This window comes from Myodes glareolus, chromosome 12, assembly GCF_982192425.1.
Source record: "Myodes glareolus chromosome 12, mMyoGla1.1, whole genome shotgun sequence".
NCBI lineage: Eukaryota > Metazoa > Chordata > Mammalia > Rodentia > Cricetidae > Myodes > Myodes glareolus.
The window spans coordinates 84,323,581-84,351,049 of record NC_142037.1 but is presented as its reverse complement, the minus strand read 5'-3'; the positions used below and the strand labels follow the sequence as shown (position 1 = coordinate 84,351,049).

Genomic DNA, 27,469 nt, shown 5'->3' with positions numbered 1-27,469 from the left:
TTTCTTCGTGTCTTTTTTTAATTCCTTGATTTCTTTAAAAAAATTATGATTGTTCTTTTACATGTCATGTCTTAGGATTTCTCAGCGTAATTTCATGGGAGAAAACATTTTAAGGGATTGGTTAGCTTTGGGAGTTGTGTATGATACTACCTTGAAATTTTATATTGTTTTCATTTTTACAATGACGTTTGAGCATGTTCTTTTATTCTGTGATTGATGGAGAGTAGATTGTGCCAGAACACAGGATTTTTAGGCTGGGTTGGTCACAAATGGTGGATATTACTTAAGTAGAATGAAGTAAGTTAGACAGAGGGATCTGGGCTCATACAGGATATGTGCCTTGGTCCAAGTCTGGAGTTTGTAGGTAGAACTGAGGGTTAAGGAATTTTCATGGAGGGAAGGATCAGTTGAACTCACCAAATATGGTAAAGATATATAGGACTTGGCTATGTAGAGAGATTGTAGGTGGCACATGAGGTGTCTAGGAGTGGGCAGGACATATCCAGGCTGAAGCCTGCAGGTAGGGGTCAGAGCAAGCAAGGGTGGCCAGGTGGACTACTAGATATAGGGCGTAGGCTAAGTCCTGGTGTTGAGAAGGGTATTTGGGGCTGAGAGAATTAGATGGACTTTCCTGACAAGGCTCTGTTGAAAGGTGTGCAGGATATATTTAGGAGGAGAGACTTGAATATGGCACTCGGGGTACCTATAGATTGCGGTTGACAGACTAACAGTATCATATAGCAGTATGATTATGGCCAGTACATACAACTATATTTTCATACATTTGTTGTTTACTTATGAACTTCTGCAGATTCATAAGCAGTCTTCAGATTGCTAACATGTCACTTAATATAAAGGATTTTCAGAAATCTCATATATTTCTAAAAGTCATATCACTTATATATGAATACAAAGCAATAAAAATATCAAATATGGGGACAAATCCAAAATGTGGGTACTAGATGCATGGATGCAAACAGTGCATTCTCCTGCTGTAGGATACTTGTACACGGTGTGAAGATATATTGCTGTGATTGGTGTAATAAAAACTGAATGGCCAATAACTAGGCAGGAGAGCTAGGTGGGATTTCCAGGAAGAGAAAGATCTCTGGGAAGAGGAAAAGCAGAGTATCCAGCCAGTGCAGAGGAAGCAGGATGAACAATACAGACATGAGGTACTGAGCCACCCAACAGAATGTAGATTTAAAATATATGGGTTAACTTAAGTCATAAGAACTAGTTAGGAACAAGCTAAGCTAAGGCCAAGATTTCATAATTAATAATAAATCTCCTTGCTGTTATTTGTGAGATGGCTGCCCAAAGAAAATCTGTCTACACTTTGCTGTTATTTAGGCGATGTGAGAAGTCTTGCATACAATATGATGAAGCAATTTAGAAAGTTTCTTGAATGTGCGCTTAAATGTGGATCTCAGAAAACTGAAGAGTTATAATTGACTCTTTTAGCATCAAACCCACCATTAGGTAGCCATTTAAGTGCTTTTCTTTTTATTGTGAGTAACATCTGTGTGAGGGGGTCACGATAATACATGATGAATAGAATTAAATTAAATGGGAAAGTCAGTCCTCAGCCACGGCTATGACAAGCCTTCGCCCTGTCTCTCAGGTAGCAGTTTTCATCCTTGACAATTTGACAGATGTGGCTGCATTCTTGGCTCTCTCTTCCAATGCATGCACACCCAGTGGTCTATTATCATAAAGAATATCTGACAGGAAAATGAAGGTACACGTGAGACATGGAGTGCCCCACTAAATTTCTCTGGTAACATCCCATGTTGTTCCCCCTTCTGCAAGGAAAAGAAGTAAAGGCTTTTTTTCATAAATAGGTCAAATTATGACAAGATTATTACTGTAGCGTGTTAATGCTTTTTGAGAAAACTTTCAAAGATTGAGAGGAGGTGAACAGTGTGATACATGTATTTTGAGCGACAACCTCGATTGTTCTTGTAATATCTATCTTCTTAATGAACCATCCCACAACTGATAGATAATTTTAAGAACTAGTGATGCTTGTGAGGCATTAAGTTCATCTTACCAGTTAGTATCTTCTGTGTTCCTAGACTAGTGTGAGAAGATAAGGAGGTCTAGCTAAGACAATGTATCCAAGGGCCCTTTGGAACAACTTTCCAAAGCATTTTGAGTTTCAGTTTCCTTATCTGACAAATAAGAATAATAAGATCCTTCAATATGTAAGTATCAGGATTCATGCGCCTAAAATCCCCAGCATAGGCTGTGGGAGAGAGTTAGCCACTCAATCTGAAGAAAAGACCTTCCTTTTCAATAGCACATTCACAGCCTCACTCACCCATGAGGGTCTTTGCTTACATCTAGAAATTCATTTTCTGCGCATTCCATGGTCAACTGACTCAGCCTCCAGATCCAGTCATGTATCCCACCCACAATCCTGAACCAACCCCAGGCCTCGGAAGTCAGTTTCTTTGTCCTTGTTTCTAAATCCATTAGTTTGTTTATTCCAGTTTAGAGATTTAAACGTATTGCCTTGACACTCACTTACATTGTGAAGTGACTAAATGCAACTAATTGGCATGTATACTTACATGCAGACATACAGGCACAATGACATGCTCAATTTCTTGCATCAGAACTAAATTAATTGGCTTAGAGGAAAATTTGAGGAGAGGAACAAAATAATAGTGTTTGAATGTCTTTCTTCCATTACTCTTTCTTCTAGCATGAGAGGAAAATATGGTGAAAATTCTAATGTTCTGATCTTTATTATTATCTGAGGCTAACATATTAACAAGGTCAACACGTCATTGTTTATGAGCCAAGATTTGACATTCTCCTTCCTGATTTTGTCCAAATGTCAATAATGAAGTCATGTAGGGACACTGAATTCTTAATCTTTAAATTATAGTTGAACTAATTGAAAGCATTTGGTACAGATCTTCATTTACTTCTCCTTTGTCCCACTAATCCATAAATGTGTGGGCACAAAATGTGAGGAAACAGGGGCATATTAAGCACTGTTCAGTAATATGGTTCAAAGCATGAATGTTCATTATGGCATTATATTCTGGAAAACACATGCTCCTAAATTGAAGCCTTTGCAAGCAACACACACCATAGCTTAAATCAATTCAGGACAGACAATTTTGTTAAATTTTAGGACATGGTCTATTTTAAGTATTTAAGGAACACTTCAATCTGTATATACAGATGAGTATGGTCTTCAGTACAGTCTCTCAGAGTCCAGAAATATATTTGTGGGTCTCTAGTGCTAAGCAAGTCATCATATTAATGTGACTGCCTTGGTATTGTAGATCATGATAAGTCTCTAAAGAGAAAAATGGGACTTTATACTTGTGTTTTGGCCTTGGATAATGAGGTTGAATACATTTAGAACATCAATAGATTGTCTTCCCTTTACCCCAAGGAACAATATTCATAATCAGATCAATAATTTTCAAATCCTTGAAGCAGATCCGTGGAAAGACCAGAATGCCTGGGATAGCTTAGTGGTTAGCAACCAAGTTAAGTTGTTTGGTTTATGCCATGCTGGTTTATAAAGAAAATATTAATTTTTGCTTGTGAATCTATGATTTACCTGAAAAGTCTTTCCAGTCTATACCAAATCTCAGCTAATAGTTTGGGCATCTATGGTCAGCCACTCTTCAGTTCACATTTATGCTCTTGGCTTGACTGACTGAGTGAAGAGGACACTGGAATCATAATTAGGCCAGCATGCCAGTGTGGTGTTTCCGGATCCCTAGAAGGAGAGGAAATCCTAGCAAACAAGTATTTCACAATGTCCTGCTCACTACTCCTCTGTTGTTATAAACTAACCAGAGAAAAATCACATGACTAAATGGTTTCTGTAGAAGATACTGCCAAAGGCATGGACGTGCATGGGGTGGGTTCAGTGTGAGGCCACCAGACTTTTCCACAGATACTGAAAAAAAATATCAAAATTACTAGCTAAAAATAACATTCAACCGAGGTTAGCAACTTTTCCCATCCCAGCATAAGTGAGTTTCTTCTTATTAAAATCTAACTTGTATTGTAGGGTCAAGAACTGATAATTGAAGTATACTGATAATAATAGTATGACTACCTATATTAATTGATAGTTAATTAAATACCAATTTAAGAACATAACAATCGGCTGATTCTGGACAAGAGATTAAAGGGATTTATGAGAGTCTTCTTGCAATTTGATTTCCAGATATTTACTTTTATCTTTCTTGCTCAAAGAAAAGAGCAGAAAACTTTAAGGCATGGTAGCTGAAAAGGTATTTGATGTATCATAGACTCTCAATATCCTTGTGGAGAGCTACTAGTAGATCCTGTTCTGCCTCTCCAAGGACAGGTGAATAAGAAAGACACACTCTAGAAGGGAATCCACTAGTCTGTTTTCAGTATTTTTATATAACTAACAAAAATTATTTGAATTGGGTGGATTCATTTTTATATCAATTATAGAAGCATTAGCATGCAGATGTTATCTCAATAAGGACACAGCACTTGTGAATGGGAGATTTATTTTAGGTTTTGTGAAGCTGCTCATTGTTATGTTCTCACTCTTTTTTTGGTTTGTCAAGACAGGTTTTCTTTTATGTTCTCATTCTTTTGTTCACAGATCATATGCAAGATGTTTTCTGAAACGGTACCTTATAAATACATTGTTCTCTAAATTATTCATTTTAAAATCCAAATAACATTCAAAATTTAATACCCAAATGATGCAATGTTTAGTAGGAGAAAGTTTATTTTTAATGAAAGGTAGTATGTTTTGTTCACTCAATAAGCAAATGAAAGAATCAACTTCTGAGCTATGGTATTCATCAATATATCATATTCTAATATCATACTCTAAGGCCACAGATGTTCTGTTTTGAATGTTTTATCTACAGAATCTTAAGGCTCTCAAAGGCATTATTTCATGGAAAAATATTAACTAAAAATTAATAGAAGTAGTTCCCCATAAACACATAAACAAACAACCAAAAACAAGATCACTTTAGACATTTTGGAAATCTATAAATCTTCATAATCTGTCTCAAGATTTGATACTTCTTTTAATTAATCTCTTATGTTTTATCTCTCTTATCTTTCTCCATAAGCAATTGATTGTACCTGTATTTTTAAAGTCCTCCAGTTTTCCAATACAGTGTTTATTATGTCTACTAGGCTACATACTGCATTAAATAGGCCTGTTTATATTCATGCTTCAATAAAATATGTAGATACTACAGCATCTATTTCCTAGAAGAGAAGATATTGTCATAGAGAGGTCAAGTCAGGCACATACTTAACTAGTCTTAAAATTAACATTCCATTATGTTATGATATCTTACACATACAGAACAAACTGTCTTCAAGTTTTAAACACAAGCTTCATGTGCGTCTGCCTTTTGTTCCCAGACAAACCCTCAGCAAAGATACTGCTTCACATCTATTTTAGCATCTAGAGCCATGTCAAGTGCTTCTTGACTGCTCAAAAGAAGGCCAAGAACACCTGCTTTGTTCCCAAAACATTTAAGAATGCTTTCCAACTTGATGTGATTGGAACACTATTCATTCTTTCAAAGAAGCCTGTTTCTTCCTGATAAAGGGAGATGACATGAACACCAAATGCCAAGACTATTGAAGACCAAATAGTGTCATTGCATCAGCGTTGTCACTGAATCAGTGTACTTGGAATGAAGCTTGGCACAGACCAAGCACTCTAGTACAGACTGACTCTTCTCATGATACAATTTCTTGTTAATATTGATTTTAATTGCAGAAGGAACTCTGTCCCCACATAGCTTCACTTACAGCCTCATGAAGGTTTTTCTTGGACATTGGGACTCAAAGCTAGTGTCTTTATGTCTCTCTCTCTCTCTCTCTCTTTTTTTGCATGAGCACAGGCTTTGTGCATACTAACTAGACAGGCACTCAACCGTTGAGCTCCTTCCTCAGCTCTGAATTAGTATAAAAGTTATGTTTATTGTTTTTGGCCTTTGCACCATTGCATTATTTTCTCCTGGTACTTCCTAGCACAGTGCGATATGAAAGATACAGTAACTATAATGCTGTTTACATTTGAAGCAACAGTATTTACAGCATCTTACTAATGAGTCACCCTGTGTGGAGACCATAGTTAAGTCTTACTTAGTACTGGGCAGGTGTGTTCAATCATTTCCCTAGAGAATAATTTAAGATGATGTCCATCAAAATAACTGACAGTGCTCTATGGTTTCCTATTATGGCTGAAACAAATGTCCACAAACTTAGTTACTTAAAACAGTATAAATTCATCATGTACTACAGATCAGATGTCAAAACTCGTTTTAACTGGAGGAAAAAAATTTGAGACATCAGTGGCACTGCATTGTTTTTTGAAAACTAAGGATATATATTCTGTTTTCTTTTCAAGCCTTTGAAGCTACCTCATCCTCTGCCATTTTTAAAGAGTCTATAATTATAGCTTCAGAAAGCCCCCTTATATTGCAAACCCTTTTGTATAACTGGTTCTTTGCCATGGACTTGGGTGAGAAGGAACTGCCATCCATTTGGGGATCTAGTGCGCCTACTATAACAATGATATTCAGTCATTAGAATTAGAATTTATTAGATTCTACTTAACCCAGTTTATCCTCTTAATCAATGAGTATTATCCATTTCTTAAACTTGAACATAACACGAGAAATCACCTAGAGACCTTGTAAAAGTTACAGATTTCGATATTTTGTGGCTAGGAAACAGTCTTTGTTCTTGCATTTCTAAGCACATTCATGGGTGCAGCTGACCCAGAGACCCTTAGAGTAGAAAGTCTCTAGTGTTTCTGACAGATTTTGATGCTTTGGGAAAGATTCTATTAAAGTCTCTTCGTATCTTTGTAACTCCAAAGGTCATTTATAAAAATAAGTGGATTTTGGAGCAAAGGAAAACGAAAAATTATTCAGAAGTTGGCTGTTAATTTTTAAAAGCATTTTAAAAGGTGCTTCTACTTTTATTTTTATTTTTGTCTGTGTATGTACATATGGGTATGGATATATGTATATATACCCACTGAGATCAGAAGATGCTGTTGGAATCCCTGGAGCTGGAATTACAGGAGGTTGTGAGATGCCTTATGTGGGTATGGGGACCAGAACGTGGATCATCTAGAAGAGCAACAATCATTCTTAAACACTGAGCCTTTTCTTCTTCCTCTAACTTAACAAAAAGTGAACTAAAATATCATTTTAAATGAAGGAACTTTAAAAAGCTTGAATACAGATGTCTGGAAATTCTTTTTTTATTTTTTACTGATATTTATTGAGCTCTACATTTTTCTCTGCTCCCCTCCCTGCCCCTCTCCTCCCCGCTTCAATCCTCCCCTAAGGTCCCCATGCTCCCAATTTACTCAGGAGATCTTGTCTTTTTCTACTTTCTACTTCCCATGTAGATTATATCTATGTAAGTCTCTCTTAGAGTCCGCATTGTTGTCTAAGTTCTCTGGGATTGTGGTTTATAGACTGATTTTCTTTGCTTTGTGTTTAAAAACCACCTATGAGTGAGTACATGTGATAATTGTCTCTGTGTCTGGGTTACCTCACTTAAAATAATGTTTTCTAGCTCCATTCATTTTCCTGCAAAATTCAAGCTGTCGTTATTTTTTTCTGCTGTGTAGTACTCCATTGTGTAAATGTGCCACTTTTTTATTCATTCTTTGATTGAGGGGCATTTAGGTTGTTTCCAGGTTCTGGCTATGACAAACAAAGCTGCTATGAACATAGCTGAGCATATGTCCTTGTGGTATGATTGGGTATCCTTTGGATATATACCCAAATGTGGTATTACTGGATCTTGAGGAAGGTTGTTTCCTAATTTTCTGAGAAATTGCCACACTGGCATCCAAAGAGGTTGCACCAGCTTGTATTCCCATGAACAATGCAGAAGTGTCAAAAATACAACACATATATACACATACTTAAATTTGTACATGTGGATGTTCATGGAAAGTTTGTATGTGTGTGTGTGTGTGTGTGTGTGTGTGTGTGTGTGTGTGTGTGTCTATATAGAGAAATAGATGGTAGGTAGAAGCTGCATTTATGTTAAGTAATAGAACTGTGGAAGCCTCAAGTTTCATAGTGTTTTGTAAGATCTATTCAACTTCAACAAATTCTATGCTAATCTGCAAAAGAAAGTGAAAACTGAAAGGATAGACTTGGACTTCTGCCAACACAAGAATGAGTGCTCATGCAACACTATCAGTCATTTTACATCACGGAAGTTGGTGGACAGCTTCTAACACTGGTTGACTGAATTAGTTCCAGTGGCCCCTGTCACTAGCTTTCATATTAAAGCTAGAGTTACTAGTTTTAATATTTAAATTTGGTTTCTACACATACTTATCACCCTCATTCCTATTTAATGATTGAAAGTTATTACACAGGAGCAAGTCAACCAAGCCACGGTGATTATAGCATATCAAACTCCATTGTGAGTGATTATTTTAATGACTCTGTACCAACAGAGATACATAGACATTCAGACAAAAAAAATAACCTAATTATAATGACAGCTCCAAAGCCAAGCTGTGACAGTTAAAAAACCAATTTCAAAGTTTTTTGACAGCCATGGCTGAAAGCTTTGTTTGGACCTCTCTGTAATAACAGTTTACTTAAGACCTAAATCCAAAGTGAAAGAAAACAGAAAGAAAAAGTGTAGCTTTTCTATCATGCTAATAAAATAGAAATCAGGTGACATGTTTTTAATAGAACATTATGTTGAAAAGGGTATAGAAAAAAAGTGATGGGCGTGGAATTTAACTCTCACAATGCAAAGAAAGAGGAAATAACAATGCAAATTCTAACGAGAATAGAAATTTGACAACTGATTTCCTTATCTGTGTTATGAAGATCAGTAGTTCCTGCAAGTAACTTGATGGCAATACAAACAGGTTGATTGGCAGTTTTTGAATTTGGTTTTTGTATTACTGATGAAATAAAGTCAAAGAGAAAAAGATAGAAAAATGTTTCAATTGCAAGGAAGGACATGAAGCTTCATGGAAAATTTACTTTTTCCTTGATTCAGGCATCTCTAGATTTATTAGGATTTTATCACTTCGGTTTATCTCCCTTGGTTCTGGGCTCAGAGATGTTCAATATAATTAATTCATTGGCCTTGTATGATTAATTTCTCAATCGCAGCAGAAACATATCTGAATCATAATATGGCATTAGTTTGAACTAGAAGTCTGTATAAGACCTGCAGTGTGTTAGCACACCTTTATAGATGTTGTCTTATTTAAAAGCTATAATATACCTTTTGAGCAGACAAATTGTGTCCACTTTACTGTGAAGAAAACTGAGGTGCAGTAACTTCACCTGAGGCTTAGGTAGATTGTTCAGGGGTACAACACCAGGAAGTGGTATAGTCTCAACTGCAGACAATTTGGCTACCCCCAACTGGGATGGGCTACACCCCATTCTGTTAGAGAGAGTTAGGTGAGATGATGCCTTGGACATCTTTCAAGTACACTTTATCTCAGTCTCAGTCTGAGAATTATGCAGGCTCTTTCAGTTGCACTGCTAAGGAACTTGTCAGTCAGATCATAGGGCAGGGACACACAGTATCCATAGTGGGGAAGAAAAGAAGCCTCAAGAAGAGAAAAAGCGACTGCCTTTTTCTGACTCAGAAAGGTTTTGCTTTGGGTGTTAGCAAAGCCTATGCGAGCTTTTCTCTGAAGCCTTCCTCCCCACCTGCCTCCACTCTGTGGATTTATCTGCTACAGGACTGACCTCCATGTCTAAATGAAACGGCATAGTTCTCACTCCATGCTTCATTCAAATTCATATTCTCTCTCTTCCTTTATTGAGCTCTCGTGAACTCTCTCCTATTTATGAATCTATAATAAATTTCCTTCTAATACCAAAAAGAAACTATAAAGGAAGAGACCATATGGTAGCATCAGACCTGAGTGGTTGGCTCTCTATGTCCAAAGCCTTCACTCTCTTTTCTCCACTTAGATGATCTCTTCCTCACAATGGCGTAAAATCACAGAATAGACTTCAAACATACCTAGTGGTAGAGCTTGGTTCCGATGCATTCAGCTGTGTGGTCTTGAACAAACAACCTAAGTTCTATGAACGCTATGTATAATACATGTCACATATCCTACTGTTTAGAGCTGTAGCATTAATGATGCAGCATGAGTAACATGTACATAAATGACTTAACACATAATAAACTTTCAACACGTGGCAGCTACTGTGATACCTGTTTTTAATGCTTAGTAAGCTCTACTCCGATACAGAAAATGGACTTGGAACAGATTTAATCCCCAATCCTGAGTCCATCCTTGATTCTTATGTGACAGTGGAGAAAAATTACTTAACTTCTTGGAGTCTCAGTTTTCTTATTCGTCAAATTAGAATAACATCCTAGGACTAGCATCAACTTTAATTGAATTAATCTATGTAAAATTCTAGAACAGCTCCAGATACTTAATAAGCTCAACAGATAGTCATTATTCATTACAAGATTATTTTGAGAATTTATATAAGCAATAAAGGAAAATAAATCTCCTGTTTCTCCCTCTTTCCAACTTTATAACCATGTGCAAAATGCTTTTATTATCCTCCTTGATACCAAACAGACATGCTTGTTTTTCAGAATAACCGTTATGAAAGCTATTTTTCCATATATTCACAATTCAAGGTCAAAACAACCTAATGTCCAAGATTCAAGTATTTACAAGTTAAATTAAATGTATTTTCCAATTTTAACTGAAGATTTCTGAAACTGTGTTCTTCTACATCTTTAACTCACTGAAAGAAATGGCTTCCTTTGGTCCCTCTATTGAGAAAGAAAGACATTGATCAGTGGCCTTGGAAATACTGGTTTTCACTGCCATATTGTCCCATAGACGTGTTGTCCCTCAAAATATATGACCATTCACATTTCAGTTAGTGGTGAGGTTTGTGCCTTCATGAAGAATTTACCTATCCATTTTGCCTCCTCAGAAAATGATGCGGTCATCCGTTTTCCACATGTTTATTCTGAGCATGGTGACTGTGGATGTGATAGTCGCAGCCAGCAACTACTACAAGGGAGAAAACTTCAGAAGACAGTACGATGAATTCTACCTTGCAGAGGTAAGTCGCTGGAGGTATGTGCAGCAGTGCTCAAAGTAGAGGAGCCTCATAAAGGGCCTTTACTTTACTGCCTCCTGAGCTTACTCATCATCTGCCTCTTAAGAGGTTCCTCTGGTCACTTGTTTGACTCATTTTCTGTCACCATGAGCCTGGGCAGTCTTCTCCACAGCACTAAAGTTGCCAACGTAACCTTGCTTTGCCCTTTGAGTCTTAGTCCAGATCTTTCTGTTTTCTTACCACCTCTCATTTTGTCTCCTTTTCTATGCTGTGGTAGCATGCTTCTCCTGCTGTGAGTTATCCCAGGTTCAGAAACTCAGAAAGAAACTAGTCAGCTCAATAACTCAAGGTTGGGATGGGGAATGTAGGGGAAGGATGTGGGTAAACTGAAAGTTCCACTACAGTAATCACTACACCAGAGGTTAAGGGGTTAACACCTGAGCTGAGGATGCCAAATCACACATAAGATGAATGTTAAAATGATGGATGTGCTAATTGCCCTTATTTGGTCATTACACATCTGTACTACACCACATCAAATTAACCTGAAGTCATTATACTTGTGCAGCAAGTACTTTCCCAATGAAGCATCCCACAGGACCTAATTCTTCATTTGTAAATTAATCAACTAATTAATTTCTCCCAGCCTGATCACAGTTTCCCCTCCTCTCCTCCCAGACCCTCTCCCCATCCACTTCCTCCACCTTCCCTTCAGAAAAGTACTCAGCAAGCAAAGTGTATAAAGTTGCAGCAAGACTAGGCACCTCCTCTCCTATTGAGGCTAGAGGAGGCAACCCAACAAGAGGAAAGAGTTCAAAGAGCAGACAACAGAATCAGAGACAACCCCCACTCCCTCTGCCAGGAGTCCCACGAGAAGATGAAGCCACATATGGGTAACACAAGTACAAAGGATACAGGTCAGTCCCATGCAAATTCTCTAGTTGGTGATTCAGTCTCTGTGAGAAACCATGAGGCCAAGTTAGTTGACTTTGTATGTTTTCCCATGGTGCTCTTGGCCCCTCTGCCTCCCATAAAGCTTTCCCCACCTCCTCCACAGGATTTCCCAAGGCCCGCCTAATGTTTGACTGTGGATCTCTGCATCTCTTTCCATCAATTGCTGGGTAAAGCCTCTCTGATGATAACTGGGCTAGGCAAAGATCTGGGGTCCCTAGGACCAGCCTCAACTCTGATATAGAAGCTGGAGGTCTAATTCTTGAATATTTTTAATCATCTTCAAAGACCACTGTTTTAAGACTAAAGCAAATCTCACAATTCAATGGCCATATATTTATGGAAAAATGGATTGAAGTATAGAGATCCATTCATTGTATAAAAGAGATATACAAATTTAATGATGCTACAGTTCAAAAAATTCCATATATGATAAAAACAAACTTAAAAGCAGAAAGCCACACTTTAATTATGTTTATTAAAATAACATTATCATATAGAAAGCAATTTGTTTTGTAATTGAGTTCTCTTAGGTACTCAAAATCCCCCTAACACATTAAAAATGAAACGGGTTAATAAAAATTCAGTTCACACACACACACAAACTTTTCTGAAAAAGAATCACTCACATGCATATATTGAATATAAGCATCTATGTAGATGTTAAGAAACTTCTATGGAGTCATTTATAAACCCCATGCTCCTTGTAGAACTCTTATTTCCTGTAATAAAATCCTCTTGGTCCTAAATTCCACTGCCTAGGAATAGCTGTGACATGGCATTGATCTGATAGTTTTAGGTTACATGCTTACAGGCATCAAGAAGACAGATGGTAGACAATAACAGTGGTGAAAGAATGGAGAATCTTATCAGTAAATTATATCTACATCAACACCAAAAAGGTAACAGTTTTTCTGCAAACTCAGCAAGAAATGCCATTAAGTAAAAATGGGCTGACAAGGTGGCTCAGTTGCTAAAGGCCCTTGCATCCAAGCCTGATGACCTGAGTTCAGTCCTCAATCCACAAATTGAAAAAGAGAAAATCAATATAGGTTATACTAACATGTGTCATTGCACAAATTTGCCCACAGATAGAGATATCCAGTCATGTAGACACACAATCAAAATGATCAAATGAATGTAAACATTTTATAGCATAAACAAAAACATAGTCCTATAGTGACCACTGCCACTTAAGAATAATCATTCAGAGGCTTAATATTAATTATAATTGCTTGACTAATGGCTCAGACTTATTATTGGCTATCTCTTACAGGTAAATTTCAATAATCTGTGTATCACTATGTGACTTTGTGGCATTACCTGTTCTCTAGGACAGCTTGCTGCTCCGGCAGCTCACTGGCAACTCTCTCACCCCACCCTTCTTCACCTGATTCTCTGCTTGGATTTCCCACCTAGCTATATTCTGTCATGCTGTAGGCCAAAGCACCTTCACTCATCAACCAATAAAATCAACATATATTTTCAGCCTACAGAAGAACATCTCACATCAGGGATGTTTTATGATAAAGTTTTAGCATAAAGAACGGATGTGAATGGGAGAGATGAGTCCTCACTGAATTTTATTTATCTCAGGTAGTGAGAAGTGGATGGATATTGAAGTAATGACACAATGAAATGGGAATATAAATTGGGGAGATTTAGTCAAATATATTATTATTATTATTATTATTACTTTTAACGTCATCATCATTGTAGAAGTAGTAGTAGTAGTAATAATAGTAATAATAATAATAATAATAATGAAAGTCATTTCAAGTGCAGTGTTAAAGATCCAAACAAATTTTCACAATATGGACTTAACAGTGAAATCACATGAAAGACAATTACTGTCCTGGGTCTTACATAAGAAAGAAGAAAGGCAATGTTCAAACTGACCCAGCTTTAGAAAGGGAGAGCTGGGAGACAAAGAGATGGGAAAATAGGGGTGACTCATAAAGCAGATGAATTGAAGGCCAGGTGACTCTGGTTGGCTATGGAAATTGATGAAATAGAGAAGAATGAAAGGAAAATAAAGTACTCAAGATCTCTATATGATCAAAACACGCATTTGATTGAAGTGAGAGAATAACAAGGTTTTCGTGGCCAGAAACAGGAATCCAAGATTTCCAGGTGCACCATGAATTTGATAATAAAACATAAAAATTGGTGTGTAGTGTCGAGATGGGTGGATTAAACAAAAGAATTGGGTTTTCCCCAGAGTGCAAGGAACCACCATAGCCTGAGAGTTGCTGAGTCTCAAGTGGGTATTGAAGAGGACTGTCAGTTCTTAGACAAGGTTCACGAGTGGTTGGTGGAGAGTTGATAGACAGTGGGGAGGTGGAGTCAGAAATTGGTTTATTTTGATGGAATTCTATCATGGGGTTTCTAGGATGAATGGATGGAGCATCTTTTCCTTATCCATTTATTGTATGCCACAGAACATCGCAGCGTGGACTCCCTCTTGTATTATGTCACATACTTGGGAGAGAAACACTGGATGCAAAGACATGTGCACAAGGTATAATCTGCACATGGAACTTGATAAAGTAGACTTGATTGTTTAAAATAGAGGTAGACACATAATGCTTAGAAGGTCATGTTATAAAGGTAAAACTAAAGATTCCAAATTGCACAAAAGAATTACATCAGAGGTTTAAGGAGTGATAACCAGCATTCTAGAGAACAAACAGAGACGGTCATGGTAACAGAACATTGTCATTCTCTCAAGGAGTACCAATCTCTCCTGCAGGAGTGCTAATATTAGAGACTGCATGGGCATCACTTCTGTATTCTTCCCCACAGTAAACACTTGTTATATCATGTGCTAGGGATTAAATGAAGTGGCCACATACCCTGGGAATGTATTGACTTTTATTGATCTTTCATTATACTATAAAAATTGCAATAAGATATCAAAACATTTCTCTTGTGTTCATTAATTGATACTTAAATGCTGGTAGAGCCTTGGGTCAGGTGATTAATCCTTGTCAATTTTGATAGTTTTATTGATAACATTAAAAATAACAACCATAGAGCTGAAATGAGGCAGCAAACCAGGCAAAACCTGAAATATTATTATATATGAAATATTATATATATATATCCTAACATGATGTTCTTCTCAAACCAATAATACAGACTTGATTTCAAAAATAAACCTTGTCTTGAGGTAAATCCTTTCTACATAAATACCCATTGCCAATCGCATAACATTGAACATGTAAAAATTTTGGGAGCATAGATTTTGTAGAAAGTGTTACTACAACATATAACATGAACATCAAGAACAATGAATATGCTAGGAAGACAATTTACGAGGGCAAGGGCATATTTATGGCATTGATGGTGATGATTTCATAAGCATGTATGTTTACCAGCCCAGCAAGTTAATACACTGAATAAATACACCTTTCTACATTCAATTGTTTCTCAGTGAAAAAGGTAGATAACTAAATAAATAAGTGTAATGGCTAACTCTTTGAAATCCTGGAAAGAAAAGGAAATAAACAAGCTAGGCATAAGAATCTATTTACTTAAATAATCTATAGATATTGGTTTAACATTGAACTACTTAATCAAAATTTGTTTCAATAGGTGGACTGACTTTTGGTGTTTGAGTTTCTTGGAATATGTTTGGACTTCCTTCAAATTTTCATATCCCACCTTTTTAAATAAAAAATGTTGTATTAAGTCATAGTTATTTATTTTGAGTATGGATAAATTGTTCTAGCTTTTTCTGTACTTTGTAAACAAATATTTTCTTTCAGTTTAAGCCAAGAATCACCAAAAATTCTTGAAGAGCTAAAAACATCTGTTAGACTCTGTAGGCCAACAACTCTCTGTCTGCTTCTTAACTCAGCCACCTTTGTTCCAAAGTGAATGTGATCTCAAGACAGCTGAATTTCATAAAAGTTTATTTACAAAAGTAAGCAATATACTGGATGTTGTATTAGCTACAGTAGCACAGAGCTTTCCAAGTAGAATTCTCATAGCTACCACTTTTTGTAAAAACCTATTATGTGCTAAGTACTTTTAAAAAGATTCATTATCTCATTTAATTCCCCCAAAACAGCTATAACGGCAACAGTTGAAGATGGGGGTGTAATGGCTCTGTGTTCAGGAAACAGCGTTATGTAAGATCTCTGAAAGCTGAACTTCCGCATTATATCACAAAAAGTCATGAGGTTTGAAAGAGGCAGTTTCTTTGTTAGATTTCTGCATGTTATAGAATAAAATGTTTAGAGAAATTCAAAATAAACCACTCAACCCATTAGGAGTCAACTCACAGTCTAAATCAACTTCCTTTGAGAATGAATTAAGCTGCTTAGCTTCTGTTGTGAGGATGTAGACTTGCTCTAGTACTTTGGATTAATATATCTAAATTTAGAATTAGCTAAGAAACAGGAAAAAGACGTTTTTATTTCCTAGACTATGCATTAACATAAAAAAGTATACCAATTATTTGGTTAAAAAATTACTCTTCATTGTCATCCAAACAATATTTATATATGTATATATTAAATATACTTTTATGTTTAATCACAAATATTAATATTATGGGCATTATTTTCTGCTCTATGGTAATTTAGATATTTGTATATCCATTAGAAGACTGTCCGCATTAAAAATCCAAGTGCTACATGAAGTCCTATCACAGGAGGTGAGCAATTTTAACAGAATTTCTAATTTAAAGAACTATGTTTTTCAAATGAAAAGAAGGAGTCATAATTTAACGCTCTGTCTTTTCCTGAATATTAGATGAAACTAAGATTTGTTAAAAAAACAAAACAAAAAAAAAAACTAAAACGTGGTCTGGTGGTCTGTAGGAAGTATTCTTGAAACAGACATTCAACTTTCCAGTTGTATGTTGTTTGTCAAGCTTAGAATATCTCTCCCAATTCCCTGCCAGTATACTCACTTGAATGCTTTATCGTCTTTATTAAACTATTATTTTCTACCTAAAATTGTGTAAATAAAAATAATTGAACCCAGATGGTGGTGGCACATGCCTTTAATCCCATCTCTCCGGAAGTAGAGCCAGGCGGATTTCTGTGAGTTCAAGGTCAGCCTGGTCTCACAAGCACTAGATGCAGAACAGGCACCAAAGCTACACAAAGAAACCCTGTCTATCGAAAAAAAAAAAGAAAGAAAGAAAGGAAGAAAAGAAACAAATAGAAAATTGATTGTTAGTGTATTTTGGCTGTGTATCTCAAACCTTACATCTCTGTGAACAGTTCATGTGCCAATCCATATTTCTGACAGCTCTAAAATCATTCTCTACTGCATTAAGAAACTAAAATATCTATTAAACTGACATTTCAGAGGTTATATGTCATAATATGGCCAACGTGTTGATTGTTTTTAGAATCCCTATAGCTCAAGAGGGATATCTTCAGAAAGGTTGTTGCTCAAGCGGCATGGTCCTAAGACTAAACTTGTCTTGCACTAGTAAGAGTTGGGAAGGATTGAACTTCTCCATGTTAGATACCTGGAATGTCAAATACAGCCATCATCCTTCATTCATTATGGAAGGCTATTCTTCTTCATCTTTGTCTATCATTTCTGTTATGTGAACTGTCCAGTCTTTGAAAAATCTGCAACTTTTAACTTTATTCTTAATTATTAGTCATTTTATAAACGCACCACAGAGACAATATTGCATAAAATATTTGTGCTCACCATTATCATCCTGGTTCTTCAAAAGTAATTTTTTTCCATTTACTTCAGAGTATTATTTGTTCAGAAACAGTGAATAGACAAAGTAAAAAGTCCCGTGTGTGTCCTTTCATCTGATTCCTCTGCCTATTCTACTGAGAAGTGTTTTCACCACTCCAAAGTATGCCTTTTAAGAGTATCAAATATCCACAAAGAGTCTGGTTTGATCTTTCATTCTTTAAGACCTTTTGAAAACACTGCTGTTGATCCCAGTACTGTGTGCTTATTTGTTTCACGGATAATGGCATTGTAGTTTTCAGTGACTTTGCTTTTGATCTTTTGCCATAAGATACAATGCTTCTCTGAAAACATTCTCGTCTCTAATTTCATGCCACGTTGGGGAGAGGCTTTGAGGAATTTCTGTTTGTTTCTTTTTCTCAGAGCATATATCTTGACTAGAAACTGCTAGAGTACAAAATACAATCGTATTCAATTTTGCTAACTGTGCTTGAAAACACTTATTCCGCCTGTTTGTAGTTCTGCCAGATTGTATGAACAGCTTCATTTCATGCTAACTTTATGGTCATTCTCATTTTAAATTTTATCACTTTTATATAAGAAATCATTGTAGATTAATTAATATGCCCGGTCTTGATTACTGTAGAGAATTAGCCCTTTTCATCTTCTATTTTCTTGCTTCCCAAATAAGTAAGTGGACCTTGTTGTTCTTCAGCTATCTGGTGACCTGCAGATCCTCTCCAAGAGTGCAAATTATCCTTAGTTTTGAAATTATTGATTCCCTTGGTTTTCATTAAGGTAATCAGTTTTAATAATGTAAGACTTAATAGTCTTTATTTTTTAATATAAAGTCAAGTATCTTGGATATTTAAAATGGCTGAAATGTTAGAGAATCTATTTTTCTAGTATTATCCACTAAGAATGAAAGGAAACCTATGTAGTTAGTTCAGCACATGAAGAATATCAGATAAATGCTATTTGTGAGAAAAATCCTTAGCAAACCACTGAGAAAAGCAAGCTTTATTACTTACCATGATAAAGGTATCTATGAAAACCTACAAATGACAAGGATGAATGGTGAGCATTCATGTCAAGACAGAAATGAGCTGTGTGTATTTCCTGTCACCACTTCTGTCCAGTATTTTCCTGGAACCTAAACTAGAATAACAAAAGCAGAAGAAAAAGCCAAGAAGTACTCATTAGGAAATGAGAGACAAAGAGAAGAAAAAGGGAAGAGATATCAAAGAAGGGAACACAGAACAATTTCAAGTGATACATTTGTCAGTGTAAAAATTCCAAACAAACCTGTAGGCATGTTCTAAGAAATAAGAATTTACAGTAATGTTATGGGATATGGGGTTAGCGTACTAAATTCACAGTATTTCTACATCACAATTAATAAAAATTTAATTGAAAATAATTTATTTAAAAAATACTGAAAGACGTCTAAGTATACATTTCACAAAATATATGCAAGATCTTTGGGGAAAGTTAGAAGGCATTATTGAAACATGAAAAGAAAACAATAAAAAATTAAAAACTCAATAAACATGTCTTTAGCAACAATTAAATCTCTGTATAAACATACATTTATTTTGGCACCCAGCCCAAAAATTTTGAGTTTTAGTTATGGGGAAAATATGACTCTGGGAACAGTCCTTTCTGTGGGGAACCTACAACAGTTCTCCATATAACCATAAACAGAAAATGGAGAGCACAGGTCAGAATCAGGGGCAGTATAACTTTCAAAGACCCAGTCCTAGTAACCTATTTACTTCAACAAAACTTCCACTAAAGGCTCCATAATATAAAACCAATGCCATATGCTGGGAACCAAGAGTTTAAATATGAGCCTCTGGTGTCCTTCTAGATGCAAACCATAACAAAGGCTCACCTGAGTTTGGACCCCGTAGATCTTACAGTGTTTGTGACTAAAATGTCAACCAGTGTTCACATTTGTAGCTTATGACACAGTCAACCTCATGAACCATCCATCTGCCACAGACATTTACAGCCTCCACGCCTCTGGTGTACTGTCAGCGTTCTAGATAATTCAATTGAAAACTTTTGAAATGAATGGCTAAATAGTGCAGCTTATCATTACAGAGGTGTTATTTTATCTAAAGATGATAATGTCCCTAAGGCTGATAAAATTCATAATAAGATTAAAATATTTTAGAAATATATATAAAAATAATTGTCAGAAAGGAATTTAATTAATTAAAGTTTTCCCAGAAAATGAAATCAAACTTAACAATAATATCAACGATTGCTGCTATAAAAGGATATGCTTTCATAATTTGATCATTTCTTCTGATTAATATACTTCAATATAGGTATCAAAATTTGTTGGAACTAAAATAAATGATTCATTTTACTTATTTTCATTCTAACAATTATGATAAGAGCAGATGGTTCTGGAGGAACACAGGAATTACTTGAGAAAAGAAGGCTCTCTAGAAGGTGACAAAGCAAGTCTACACTTTATGAAAGCCTTTCTGCTTACAGCGCATCTCACCCACAGATGAACCAGAAGGTCCAAGGAAAGTTGTGGAGCTCTGCAAAAGATGCACCTCTTGTTGATCAGACATACAATGGAAATTCATCCTGGCCCAAAACAAGTAGAACAACTAAACCTTCATGATTGAAGACAGAGACTGGGAAAGCTTCCCATTGTTATAAGATGAACAGTAAAATCTATTGCTTAGGGGTTATGGCATACAGAAAGCTGTTAGACCTCAAGAAGTAAGAACAGCTCACGTGAAGAACCAGGCCAAGCTCTCTTATGGACTTCCGACAAGGATGTCATATGTATTACCAAGGACCAGGAACCTTCAAATGGTATTGAAAAAGACAGTCTAACCCTGATTCATCTCCATAGATGCATAGTGAAATGTGTTTATTTATAGTTTGTCACCCATAAATGTTCAGGCATTATCTTTGAATTAAAAGAGTGGTATAGCTTCTATTTTTCCTTTTATGTTTAAGTGTGCCATTTTCTAATCAGTTAATTTCATCCTTCTTTCCAAAATTTGTCATTCATCTGGCTATTCAACTTACTAGCCACATGAGTTCAACTATACATTATTTGAGCAAAATATATACTATCCTGAGAAAATATAGTACTATCTTTTTAACAATAATTTATTTAATTTTTGAAGTGTTTTTGTAATTTATTTTTTTTGTTTTATGTGTATATTTTCCTTCATGTCCCATATGCACACATCATTTAATTTTTAAAATCTGGATCCATTATTGGTAATTTTATTGAAGACAAGAATGTCTTTTGTGGTATATATTAGATGTCATATGTGTTATAATAAAATTTTAAAAGTCTAAGTAATAATATACAAGGTTTAAATCATAGAATGTACATTACTAAGATTATTAATAAATTCTCTTATAATGACAGCAAACAAGATATACCTTTTTTCGGGGCACCTATTTAATCTTATTCATACTGGTTACAGTCCATAATCTAGGGAAGCAACAGCACGAACTCAAGCAAGAGGAGAGACAGAAACCAAAGCAGATAAAATGGAGGAATGCTGCTTACTGGCTTGTTCTCCATAGCTTCCTCAACTTTCTCTTTCTTTTTTCTCTCTTCCTTCCTTCCTTCCTTCCTTCCTTCCTTTCTTTTTCTTTTTCTTTCTTTCTTCCCACCTTCCTTCCTCCATTCTTTTCTCTTTCTTTCTTTCTCTCTTCCTTCCCTCCTTTTCCTCCTTCTTTTTGTTCTTCTTTTCAATTTTCCAAACCCAAAGTCAGCACACCTCAATGAACAGTTAAAATAGCCATTCTGAAACTGTGAACTTTTACATTGTGTTTTATGCTTTTACTATCAAATATATACTTTATGTACTTGTTGAACTGGCTGGTTTTGTGTATCAAACTGGCATAAGCTAGAGTCATCAGAGGAAGGAGTCTCAGCTGAGACCCAGCTGTAAGACATTTTCTCATTTAGTGACCAAGGGAGACTTTCCCAGTCGGTGAGTGGTGCCATCCCTGGGCTGATGGTCCTGAGTTTTCTAAGAAGGTCGGCTGAGCAAGCCATGGGAAGCAAGCCAGTAAGCAGCCCCCATCCATGACCTCTACATCAGTTCCTGTCTCTGGGATCCTGCCCTTTTTGAGTTCCAGTCCTGACTTTGGTGATGAACAGCAATACTGAAGTGTAAATCAAATAAACCTTTTCCTCCTCAACTTGCTTTTTAGTCGTGGTATTTTATTGCAGCAATAGAAACCTTAACCAAGCCTCTTATCTACCACCAAAAACAAAGGCAACAACATCAAAACCTTGACAGGATTAGGAAAAAGTAGCCTATAGCTCTCTCATAACCCTAACTCATGTCTCTTCCCAGTATTCTGTCATTTCTCATCCTCTAAGATTAAGCCTTTGACCTAATATTTAACCCCTAATATTTAGCTTTTTTTTTGTTCTCTTGAAATTTAACCATCACATAAAGTGTATTAAGTGGGTGAAACCTTGTGTCTAGAGAGTATTCTGTGGAATATTCCTTTGTACTGTGTGAATATATGTCACTGTGATTGGTTTAATAAAAAAGATGATGGACCAATAGCTGAACAGGGTACACAGTGATTGGTTAGGCAGGAGAGTCAAACAGAATGCTGAGAAGAAGGGCAGAGTCAGAGGAGTTCTAGCTAGATGTGAAAGAAGCAATATAAAGTTCATGGATGAAGTAAAATAGCCTCGGAGCAGCACATAGATTAATGGAAATGGATTAATTTATGAACTAGGAAGAACTAGTTAGTAAACGGTCTGAATTTTCTGTCAAGCATTTATAATTATTTAGTCTCCATGTCTGTTATTTGGAAACTGGTAGGCAGGAAAGAAAAGTCCGCCTACAGTACTCAGTGGTTAAGAGCACTTTGCTGACTCCCCGAGGGAGGCCTTATCCATTCTGAGTAGCTGATGAGGAGTGGGAAGGGAAGTGAGGTGGGAGAAAGGAGACAAGGAGGGAGGGGAGCTAGAGTTGGCATGTAAAAGGAAAAAAATTAAATAAAAAGAAATAAATAAGAGCACCTGTTGCTGCTCCAAAGGATCAGAGTTCAGTTCCAGCACCCACATCAACTCACAACCACCTGCAATTCCAGCTCCAGGGTATCTGCTGACCTTCCTGAACCCCGTGGGCACTTGTACACATATATGTGCACATATATATTTCATAAATATGAGAAAAAAGACTATAGAATATGGTCCAGATAAATAGGATGACATAATATGGTTCTGACTTGCTGATTACTATTTTCAGCAGCTCCATGTTGCACACTTCATCTGTTATTTTGAGATAGGGTCTCAGGTGACTCCTGCCTCTCCCTCCTTGGTGTTAGAATTACAGGCTCAAGCCACCACACCACTTCAAAGGCAATCTTCTAGAACAACATTTAAAGGTAAAAGGACATGAAAGTGTAAAATTTATAATGCAAACTTGTGAGCTATAAACTAAATATATTCAGTACATTTAGTAGACAAAGATTAATGACTTTAATATAAAAAAACTCAAAACTGATAAGAAACACAAAATAACACCATAGAACATTGACAAGATTATGAACAGTAAAATATAATTAATTTTAAAAGAAATTAACTCTAAGATATAAATACACACATTAATGCATGAGAAGCATTATATCTGACTGTGCTACTGCTGATCAAAGTTTTGAGACAAGAGTAACTTTTTAACATTTCTCGGAGGCAAGTGGTTTATTATAAATATTTTTGGAAATGATCTTTTACTTTCCAAACTTTAAAACATACAAATCTGGTTTTGTTCCCTCTCCCATAATGCCAACTGTGAAAGCCTACTTATATGTGTAAATCCTCAATAAAACAGACAAGGTAGCACACATTTGTAATTAAGTTTAAGGCAGAATGGTGAAGGAGAAAGACAGCCTGTCCACAGTCTTGGAAGCTAAATAAAATTTTATTCAATTGCTGATGTGTAGGAGGATAAACAGAAGTGTTTGGCTGTGTCTGCCTAATAATCCCTTCAAGTGCTTTCATTCGGTGAAGTAAAATGGAGAATATTAAGTGGAATAAGTTATAAACACCATGGGAAATTATGCAGATGAACCAAAGTGAGTTAGGTCACTTTCCTGTAATCTGGAGGGATAGGATGTGTGTGAAGGAGAAAGGCAACTTTCACAGTGACATTTAGAATGCAAGGCCTGCATGCATGGAGATAGTGAGACAAGAACACCGTGTGTTAACAGAAACCTCTGACAAAGGTGAACTAAAGAGCTAATTCACGTTATCTTGTGTTCTTAAAATTATCTCAGAGTTAATTATTGTTACAGGCGTGTGTGTGTATGTGTGTGTGTGTGTATTGTGTGTGTGTGTGTAACTTAGTCTGTTTAATATTGCTCTTATGTGTATATGCATTGAGCGTAGGTAATCTATCACTGCAGAAGATCTACTTTCCCTCTCTCAGTCATTAATCATCTGTAGTTCTTAAGCATGAGGTCTTGTGAGATTTTCCCCACCCATATTTGCATGTCAGCCGGCATTGTTGTGATGGCCTTATATTAAGCACCAATATTGCTGCAGTTTCATGGGTGCAATTTTCCTGCCAAAGATAGAAGACCCTGTCTCCAAGTAGACTTTCTGGTCCAATGGCTCTTACAGTCTTTCAGTTCTTTGAACCTTCAGTGTGGGGTTATGTTGCAGATGTAGCAGTTGGGTCTGGGAATCTCTGTTAGTATTTTTCTACATTTTGACTAGTTGTAGATTTCTCTAATGCTCTCTATCTGCTATACATAGAATCATCTTTGGTGAGAGATGAGAACTAAACTTATTGTGGGAATAAGGATAGTATTTAAAATGCAGCTAGAAATGAAAATGATTTGCCTTTTTTGAGTGTTCATAGCGTGGAAATGTCCAGCAAAAATAGAAAGCAAATTGAATCTACAGACATGGTAGCCTTCAAAAACATCCAAATCCTTATGCATATCTAAATTAACAATCTGAATTGCTTCTAGTATTCCATTTCTTTTAATGTTTGTTTGTTTCTATGTTTTGAGACAGGGTTTCTCTGAGTAGCTTTGGAGGCTGCCCTGGAACTAGCTCTTGTAGATCAGGCTGTACTCAAACTCACAGAGATCTGCCTGCCTCTGCCTCCTGAGTTCTAGGATTAAATGTGTGCACCACCACCACAAGTATTCCATTTCTTAATGTTATTATTATAATTCCATTTCTCTACATTTTCCAAATATGAGTAGAATAAAATCCTTTTTTATATTCCATAATGGCACAGAAATAAAGGGATTTAATTTTTAACAATTTTATAGTGTATGCTGAGACACTATTGAATTATAACTAATCCCAATATTCAGTTTCATGTCCTTTAGTTAGAAGTTAATACTGTATTGCCTATTTTAATTCCAATTATAACCTACTTCTATAAAATAAGAAGTATCACCCTCTGAGCAGGTAAAGAATGGAAAAACATGCTACCTACATTTGTACACTTTATAGTATTGTTATTTTTAATATTGGAATTTATGTGAAAGATTTTTAAAATATATTAATTATGTATACAAATTTCTTACTTGGTATAGATTCTCAATTTCTCTGCTTGTTATATGCCTCAAAATCTAGATGAATCAATGATCTTTCCGATGGTCTAATTTAGCTTTAGTCTCTTATGTTTTAACTGATGTGTTTCAAGTATATCTTTTTAAAAAACATGTTAGGGCTGGAGAGATAATTCAGTGGTTAAGGACTCTGGCTACCCTTACAGAGGAACAGACTTCAGTTCCCAGCATCCACATTCACAGTTCACAGCTGCCTGTAACTCAAGATGTATAGAGATGTGATGCCTTTCTGGCTTCTGCAGGCAACTACAGTCATATGCACATATGTGTATACATACATATACATAAAAATTTTATAAATATAAAATGTCATCTTTGACATTGTGAGGCTTTTTGGTTTATTACAGTGGCCAGAACTCACTTTTCATAAATATATGAGGAAATTGGGAATGTACAGTCTTAAATGTCAATCTTGGTGTCTTCTTGTTCACCCAGGTGGCTTTTACAGTCCTTTTTGATCTGGAAGCACTTCTAAAGATATGGTGCCTGGGATTTACTGGCTACATCAGCTCATCTCTCCACAAGTTTGAACTCCTGCTTGTTATTGGTACCACCCTCCATGTGTATCCAGATCTTTATCACTCTCAGTTCACATACTTCCAGGTAAGACAGCTAATGCCCATTTCCCAGAAAAGTGGAAATCATTTACCATTACAACTACATAAAATCAATAATATATATGTACATTGTAACATGATGTTGGGGGGTTTCAGTGATATCTTAATCATCAGAAATAGTGCAGTAACAAATTATAAACACTGATTTAAATTCCTTAGAATTCACAGTAATATATACAAATCTTTAATAAAACTGCTTTACTGTTAACAAAATCTTGATTGTTTGATCTTTATCAGTAAAAACTCTGGAACCGGATACTAGAGTAAGACTGATAGCTCAGGGAGGCGGAGAAAGCACCCAGCTGAACTTCCTCCACAGCTAATGGACCAGACGCCTCACTACTCCTATGCCGTCTCAAAAAACCTCCTCAAAGTGACATGTTCCCAGTTAGTGACTACAGACATGCACACTTGGATACATATGTTTATCATATATCTATCTATAGATACCAACTTCTAAACCAAGTAAGATGGTGGCATAAACTTTTAGAGGAAGTCCCAGTAGACTTCTGCCACTGAGGCATCGACCACACCTACCAGAAAGGGTGAGTGACTGCACTCCTCCATGGATTCTGTCCCTTGTAACCCTTCCCCAAGCCCATGCTGTCACTGCTATCCTCAGGCTCCTCTGCTGTGCCCACCCCAATCCCAGAAGACTTCTGCCAAGCAGGACTAGACCACACAAGTCAGAATGGGTGAGTGACGTACCTGCCAGCAGAACTGTACCCCTCCCTCTATTCTGTCCCCTGAGACCCTTCCCTAGGCCAGTATCAACCTTACTAATTTCTGACCCAACTGTTGCTGGGCCCTGTCCCCAACTCTAATGGACTTCTACCGCTGAAGCACAGACCACACCAGCCACAACCACCCTTACCAGTGCACAAACAGCCCTTCCCCAGAACTCCAGCAGACTCCATGGGCCCAGACACAGTCTATACCAGTTGTAAGAACAGCCCCAGCAACTCTATAAGAAACCAGACTGGTCCTATGTACCCCAGAAGAATACTCAGGCTTTACTGGAGGCTGGGTTGGATCTAGAGACCCAAGAAGAATTTCTGCTTTACCAGAGGCCAGACTAGATCAAGAGACTCAAAGGCCTCAAGTCTCCAACAGAGAAACACTACTGGACCTGAAGACTCACCAGTCACTAGAACCCTTGGCCACATAGACCAAAAGATCAAAGAGGAAACAGAAATAAAAGAGCGAAACACTCATCCAACAGAGAGCAACACAGGAATCAATGCATAGACCTATCATAGTCCCATATCCAAGCACATAAATGCCAGTGTAAGAATATAGTCAATAGCAGAAAGGTCAACATGTCACCACTAGAACCCAGATCCCTAAAACATCATGGACTGAACATTCCAATGCAACTGAGCCATAAGGAAATGGCCTTAAAACAAACTTTATGAAAATTATAGAGGTCCTTAAAGAGGAATTTTTTTTAAAAATCCCTTATAGAAATAGAGGAAAATACAATAAAAATTGAAGAAATCAATAAATCTTTTT

At 36.4% G+C, this 27,469-nt stretch overlaps 1 protein-coding gene across 4 annotated transcripts in view; it reads left to right on the top strand.

Moving 5' to 3' along the window:
• Positions 1-27,469, top strand: part of Nalcn (sodium leak channel, non-selective) — a 281,079-nt gene that overhangs the window by 108,441 nt on the left and 145,169 nt on the right. For all 4 annotated transcript variants that reach the window (XM_085698170.2, XM_048422068.3, XM_087912334.1 and 1 more), the window contains exons 11-12: positions 10,977-11,108; positions 25,776-25,943. In XM_085698170.2, coding sequence (XP_085554296.1) covers positions 10,977-11,108; positions 25,776-25,943 — 300 coding nt within the window. The remainder of the gene's footprint in view (positions 1-10,976; positions 11,109-25,775; positions 25,944-27,469) is intronic.